General features: G+C 43.6%; 1 protein-coding gene across 1 annotated transcript in view; it reads left to right on the top strand.

The window, feature by feature from the left end:
• The window catches only part of tmem38b (transmembrane protein 38B), a 15,820-nt gene that overhangs the window by 4,989 nt on the left and 3,498 nt on the right, over window positions 1–7,333 (top strand). The window contains exons 2-3 of the mRNA XM_005931195.3: window positions 6,590–6,746; window positions 7,124–7,308. Coding sequence (XP_005931257.1) covers window positions 6,590–6,746; window positions 7,124–7,308 — 342 coding nt within the window. The remainder of the gene's footprint in view (window positions 1–6,589; window positions 6,747–7,123; window positions 7,309–7,333) is intronic.

The raw sequence follows: 7,333 nt of genomic DNA, 5'->3' as shown, positions 1-7,333 counted from the left end.
TTTGGTTGGAGTCTTCTCTCACCCCCTTCTCTGCGGCCTGCTGGAGCGGGGGGGCTAGGAGGAGGTTGGCCGTCCGACTGCGGTCTGGAGTGTGGGGCCTCCCTGCTGCTGCGGAGTCGGGGCGGTCTGCCTCTCCCCACCGCAGGGAAAAGGGTAACACCACCTGGGTCTGGGTGCAGTTCCCCCCTCCAGGGGCAAGGGTACCTAGACCCGGTTCGTAGAGTACGCTTGGGGAGTGTGATCGTGTGTACAGCGTCTCTTTATGTCTGTCTCCACGTTGGTTGAGTGTGGAGTAAGTGCATATGAGAGCATGAGGGTGGGAATGGATGTTTGTGTCTGTGTGTGCCTGTATTCTGTGTCTATATGTCAGGTTGGGTATCAGACGCCACCTCTCTGGGGACATCTCAGGCCCTCCAAGGTTTGGAGGCCTATCTCCACCCACCACCACTTCCCCTGCCAGTGGCGGACTCCCTCAGGTGTCGGTGCGTTGGTGGTTCTTTGTGTCTGGGGGTGGGCGTCCGGTACACACCGGCTCACTCCTTGGCGGCCGCTTATCGGGGCCTGGAGCCTGGGGCTCGCTCGGGCCACTTCGGAGGTGGGGTGCCCCCGGCCTCTCGGCCTGGGGCTCGGTCACTCAGGCACAGCTGGCTGCCGGCGGAGCTCACGGGCGCGTCACTGCAACTCCCCCTGGCTTCTGCTCCGCGGCTGCTGAGTGAGCCCTCATCTGGGACTCTCCTCAGCTCTTACTGGGACAGTGGCGCGGCTGCCCCTCTGTTGGTCTTCCTTGGTCTCTTGTGTTCTGGGGGCCTCTGGATGTCTGGAGTTTTGATCTCCTCCATACCTGCTTCATACCCTGGAGGACGGGGCTGTGGCCCCCCCACACTCCCTAGCAGATCGTTACATGGAGAAACCTTTGGAATGCAAGCATGCTGATCCACACAGGTATGCACACAGGTGTACACATGGGTATTCACAGACGCGGACTACAGCTTTCTTGGCTGCTGCCTCAAAGCACATTGTGCGCTGTCTATCTTGCGTGCTGCACAATATCGTTTATTATTTAGTATCTACTGATATCTACTGCTAGCTAGTTTATTGTGATGGTGCCGTTTTTTTTTATTATGTTGCTCTTTGTTGTTTGCTTTCTCTTCTGTTTTTTTTCTCCATACAGGTGACCCAGGTGTTTTTTTTTTTTTTTTTGTTTTTGTTTTTTTCTTTCTTCCCCCCCTTCTCACCGTCTCTTCTCCCCTTTGGTTTTCTTTCTCTCCCTCTCTTTCTTTCATTCTTTCTCCCTGTCCTATCCCCCAGTCATGTCTGTCCCGTTTGTAGCAACTGAAAATAAAATAAATTCATAATTATAATAAAGGTCAATCAAATGGACCAATATGGCAAGGCCATGATGATCCACTTGGTAAAATAAATCCGCTTGGCATCTTTCTTGGCCTTAAGACAACAATTCTGAGGCTAAAGATCCAAACGGGACACAAAAAAAAAAAAGAAAAAAAAAAAGGATGCTCGGGAACAATACATGGACACAGAGGCTGAAGCCTGCCATGAACTGGAAACTGCTGGAATACCAGCATCACTGCAAAGTGAGTTTTACATCACCATAAACTGAGAGGATGCTGACCAAGAAAGAAGCCTTGGCAACAAAACTGAAACCTTTCAGCTTGACTGAAATTTGCAGCTTCCCACATTGATGAGCCAAATGTGTTCTGGAGAAAGATTGAGCTTTTTGGCCACAATGACAAGATTTATGATTGGAGAAATAACTGTGAGTGAAAAGAACAACATACCTGCTGTCAAGCATGGTTGTAGTAGCATCATACTCTGGGCTGTGGTACTGGTACATTTCATAAAGTGGTTGGAATAATGAAACAGAAGGATAACCTTCACATTCTTTAACTTGTAACTTTGACACAATTGGGTGTTCCAACAGAACAACGATTCTAAACACAAATCAGAACTGGTTTCGGAATAGATAAATCTAAATTACAATGACATTCGTGCCCACAATGAGTGGATGTAAACTTTTGACCACAGTTGTAATCTTATGCTTTAACATGTTAAAGTCACATGCATTAGAAAACAGATGGAAAAAGGTATAACTTCACTTGTCCTCACAACTAAGTGTGGGTTCCAGCATGCCACAGACAAATAAACAAATGGAGTGAGGAATACACTATAAAGTGGCTGCAGCTCAGTGTCAGCAGATTTCAGCCATCACTGGGTAATACTAGGATTTCTTTTTTCCATGATTGCGCTCAAGAAATCTGATATAACACACCTCATGTGGTTAAAACGATGCTGGGGAGGGTAAATAAAAATCTCAGTGGGGAACAGCAATTTTAAAAAAAAAAGTCTGACATCGTGACAGTTATTTACATCCTGTTCTCTGTGATAGCCCCCAGCCTAAACCCTCGACACTGCTTTTTGTTGTTGTGGTTGTTGCAGTGCAGAGTTTACCAATGCACCACACTGCTTACACAGTAAACACTGTTGCACTGTCATCACCTTTAGCTCCACAGCAAAGCAAACTGCTGTAGTCAGTGTGTGTTCCCAATGGGTCGCAGAGAGATTAAAGATGGAGGGAGATCAATTCATAAAACATGATGACATCTAAAGGTCGATGAAGAAGCAAACAACAGAAAAAAATACCATTTCCGCTGAAATATAAATGCACTGCTTAGAGTGCTCTGACATGCAAAATGCCTTCCTCTGGTTTTGCATTGGAAGGAAGTGGATTTACAAGTCAAATTTGAGAAATGCAGGTCAACTACACTGCAGATGTCTTCCTTCCTTCTTTTCTCTCTTGCAGTTCACCTGTTTCGCAGCAGCCTAACAAAAGTCTTTCCGTTTTAACCAGGACAACATCTAACAAATATACAGACCAAACACAGCATTATCTAACACGGAAACTGTTTTTTTTTTTTCATTCCTCTTAATGTGCAAATCTAAAAGTCTTCTCTTCCTCCCACTAGCTCTGTCTTCTTCTTCCTCCCTCTGTGGACAGCATAATTATAGCCAGCTTTAAATACACCAAAAAAAAAAAAAACCCCACCTCTGCTTGTCTCTGGCTTAAAGAGAGGCCCACTGATTGACATATAACCACTGCTCTCCTTCCTTGTCCCCGTCCTTCCGTTTTCCTCGCACTCCACTCTCAGCAGTGTTTATAAAGGAGCTTAAAATAACTCCGTAATGGCATAAACACAGGGGGTAGAACAGACAAGCGCCTTCAAAATACTCGTTTGTACAATATGTGTGTCTAACGTGCAATTAAGCTGAACTGAAACTTGTTTTGCTTCTTGCTAACGGTTGAGAACATCTGGACCCGCCCCACCGCTGCACAGCACGAAGGTGGATTTGACACAGAGGAGAGAGAAAAGAGGAAAGAGACTAGCGAAGGAGGGTTGAATGGTTTATGGCATTCCTTTCCTTTTTGGGGGGCTTCCTGTGTGTTTTGTGCCTTGACAGAGTTTACTGTTTCTTTTTAAATGACCCAGAGATTTAAATCTGCTCTCGGCCATTCTCTCAGTGACCTTTTGTTTGTTTGTTAAGCAAGTCACTGATCGTCACCAAACTAACATGAAGTGAGCGAACAAGCACACAAGCTCAATCTTTCTCCAGAACACATTTGGCTCATCAATGTGGGAAGCTGCAAATTTCAGTCAAGCTGAAAGGTTTCAGTTTTGTTGCCAAGGCTTCTTTCTTGGTCAGCATCCTCTCAGTTTATGGTGATGTAAAACTCACTTTGCAGTGATGCTGGTATTCCAGCAGTTTCCAGTTCATGGCAGGCTTCAGCCTCTGTGTCCATGTATTGTTCCCGAGCATCCTAACTAATTTCCTCCCATCTGAGGCTGACAGTTTGCGTCTTCTTTCAGACCATGGCAAACTGGTGACGCATCTGAGCGACCGGATGACCATCCTGCAATCTGTAGTTTTTTTTTTTGTTTTTTTTTTGTTTTTTTAGAAATGGTCCATAGAGATTCTTGAATGGCCTTCTATACTAAAAAGCTGGGGCTGTGCCAAGGAAAACAACCATTTTAAATGAAGTCATTCATTAAAGTCATACATCTGTGTACCTGCTTGTTTTTTGTGACCACAAAACTAGTCAGAGGAGACAGTCCACCAACTATGCATCAGCCCAGGCAGTGGACCTCAAATAAGTATATAATAGGATTGATCACTCGGCTGTCTGGTCTCCAGCTGTCTGTGTTTGCAACGGAGTATAATTTCAGTTTTATACAAAGACATATCAGTGAATAAGCTCCTTTAGTACTGGCTGCTTACCTGTTGTATCTTTATGCCAGGTGCATTTCTATTCGTATATGTGATATCTCAGTGCAGGAGGAAGTCCAGGTGAAATTTAAAACTTACTGTATTCAATGTTGAGTTTCACCCGTGACTCATGCAAGCAATTAGTGAGATGCTATCCTGCATTTACTAACAGGTTCATGTGTCTGCTACCAGACACATCAGCTTTCACATTTTCCTCCACTGCAAATTGTCTCATGTAGAAACTTTAAACTCATTTTAAAGGTTTTTTTCTAAGGAACTGCCACTCTATAGAAAGTTAAACAGTGAACAACTCAGACGTGAGGCCGAGGGAGGCTACATAGGAAGCAGCTTTAAATCCTCCTGGTTTACCAATCTCACTCCAAGAGTCTTTAATCTTTCTGTAATCCCCAGATTACCATTTTGGTCCTGTGTGTGGCCACACTGACTAAGGGCAGGTAACACAGGGACTGACTAAGAGCTACCTGTCTTAATTTCAAAACATATGTATATTCCTTGGCAGCATTAATTTTGGTTGAGGCAGACAAGGCATTGCATTGTATTAGAGTATGTCAGAAAAAGTACTGCATGAAATGTGTGTATCTCATTGATATTGTAGCATCAATAAAAATATATTAGCAGTTCAGGCCACCCATGATGAAGTCCACCTTTTAAAAGAGAGATCTAATGACATCAGTGCCTACACTGATTGCTACACTACTTAAGTGTAGCTCTCCACGCCACAACAGTGGATTTAAAAAAACAAGACAAACAAACAGTCAAGATATGATTGAAGTGTACACTTGCAGCTTTAATTCAAGGGGTTTTTAACAAAAGTAGTGTATTAACACTTTTTATACAGCCTCCTATTTTCAGAAACTCAAAAGTAAATTGACAGTTGACTGACAAGTAGTTTCATGGCCAGGTGAGGCCTGTTCACTTTATTATTTCATGTCAAATTAAGGTAATGAATGAAATGGAATGGATTCCAAGTATTCAACTTGCATTTGGTATTGCTTCACTGAAACTCTCAATAATAGGTCCCAAGAAATGGTGGCACAAGTAAAGGAGCCCATTATTAGACTGAAAGACCAAAATAAACCTATTAGAGAGATAACATTAGGAGTGGCCAAATCCGTAATCTGTGACTCCTTCTTTCCTCCTAAAAAAATTCCCCACATAGCATCTATACAAGTCCATAGTAGTATCGAGGAAGCAGGCGTATCATTGTTGTTTAAGTCGACAGTATAGAGACGCCCTCATGAATGTAAATGGAGAAGGTTTACAACAAGGTTACTGTGGTTGGCACAGAACATGGAACAGGAAGTTCTTTCAGATGTTTTCTAGACTTGGCTAGAAAACATCTGAAAGAGGCTGTACATGTCTCAAAGAATTGTTTTGACAGATGAACTTGTACCAGAATGATAGGAGGAGGAAAAAGAATGAGAAGGGGAGAAACAGCCCTTGATCTGAAGCATACACACCATCTGTCAAAGTTATGGCATGTATTTCAACCAGTGGTTGATGATGTGACTGCTGATAGAAATAGCAGGATAAATTCTGAAGTCCACAGGACTATACTCGCCGCTCACATTTAACCAAATGCTGCAAATATCAGCTCTTCACAGTGCAAATGGATAATGAGGCAAAGCATACCACAAGAGAAGCCCAAGAGTTTTTCAAGGCAAAGAATTGTGATTCTTCAAGGCCAAGCCAGTCACCTGACCTCAGCCTAATAGAGCAGCTTTTCAATGATTAAATACAAAACTGCATGGAGACAGAACCACAAACAAGCAGCAACTACAGGCCGCTGCAGTAAAGGCCGGGCACATCTAAAGGCCACTACCGCTCGAATTAAAGCTGAAATCCTGCACTTGAATCATATTGATTGTTTGATTTTAAAATCCGCTGGTATAACAACATCTACACCTGAAGGTCTTAATAGAAAGCAGCTTCCTTGCTAATTCATGCTTAACAGTCCATTTTGTCTTTTGAGTCTTGGCCGGTCCTGTCATGTAGATGTTGTGTAAATGGTTTCAGTCACTCATACTGCAGCTGTGATAGACTGAACAAAGAAAAGGAGCTATTTGTCAATCTGTGAACCTCAAACAATGTCTATGAAAGAGTATCAAACTCCATTATGTTCCAGTTATCTGTTATCTTCAAATTGAACTGGTTTATGTATCAAGTTAAGCCCAGTGTAAACGACATCTTACTCATTCACAGTGCTAGTCTCTTTATTCTAAGAACCTGCCCAATAATGGTGATCATTTATGTTTATTGTTCTTTATTATCCATTTTTGCTGTTGTGCAGGAGCTCTCGAGGTGTCCAGAGTCAGCCCCTTAGCCTGCTGGTTCAGCTCCATGCTCTTCTGTTTTGGGGGAGCGGTGCTGTCGGGGATCATGCTGGCAGAGCCACCAGTCGCTCCTTTGTCCAACAGCACCGGTGTTCTCCTTGCTTCAGTCATATGGTAAATATCTGATGGTTGAAATATCTAAAGCTGAAAAATAAGGTGTGTAGATTGTAGTAAAGAAAGAGGCAGAGGGGTTTGAATTAGTGAATAATAGATAAATAAAGTCATTATCCAAGTTTTCCAAATGTGGAAGAAATAGAGACGTTTTCAAAGAGTGTCTATATCTAAATAAGTCTTTGGCCCCCTCTGCTGGTGGCTTGTATTATTACACCTGTCTCACAAACAATTTACAACACCTCCTGCTGGTGAATGTAGGTACTTGACAAAGACCTGAGGGTAATGCTGTCAAAATCACCTTGAGCCTTGTTTAGTGGCCATGTCATTGAAACGTGCATGTGTCCACGTGTTAAATGAGCATTGTGTGTCTCTATTAGGTACCTGGTGTTTTACTGCCCCATGGACCTGGTGTATGCATGTGCGTCGCCGCTGCCCCTCAGACTGGTGCTGTCAGGGATGAAGGAAGTGACGAGGACGTGGAAGGTCCTTGGAGGAGTGACTCAGGCTCACAGCAAATACAAGGACGGCCTTCTTGTTATGATTGCCATCGGATGGGCTAGAGGTCAGTAGGTATGAGTGTGACAGGG

The sequence above is a fragment of the Haplochromis burtoni genome, unplaced genomic scaffold (genome assembly GCF_018398535.1).
Source record: "Haplochromis burtoni strain Fernald_Lab_line unplaced genomic scaffold, NCSU_Asbu1 Contig_137, whole genome shotgun sequence".
Taxonomy (NCBI): Eukaryota; Metazoa; Chordata; class Actinopteri; order Cichliformes; family Cichlidae; genus Haplochromis; species Haplochromis burtoni.
This window is presented reverse-complemented; position numbering and strand designations above follow the sequence as displayed.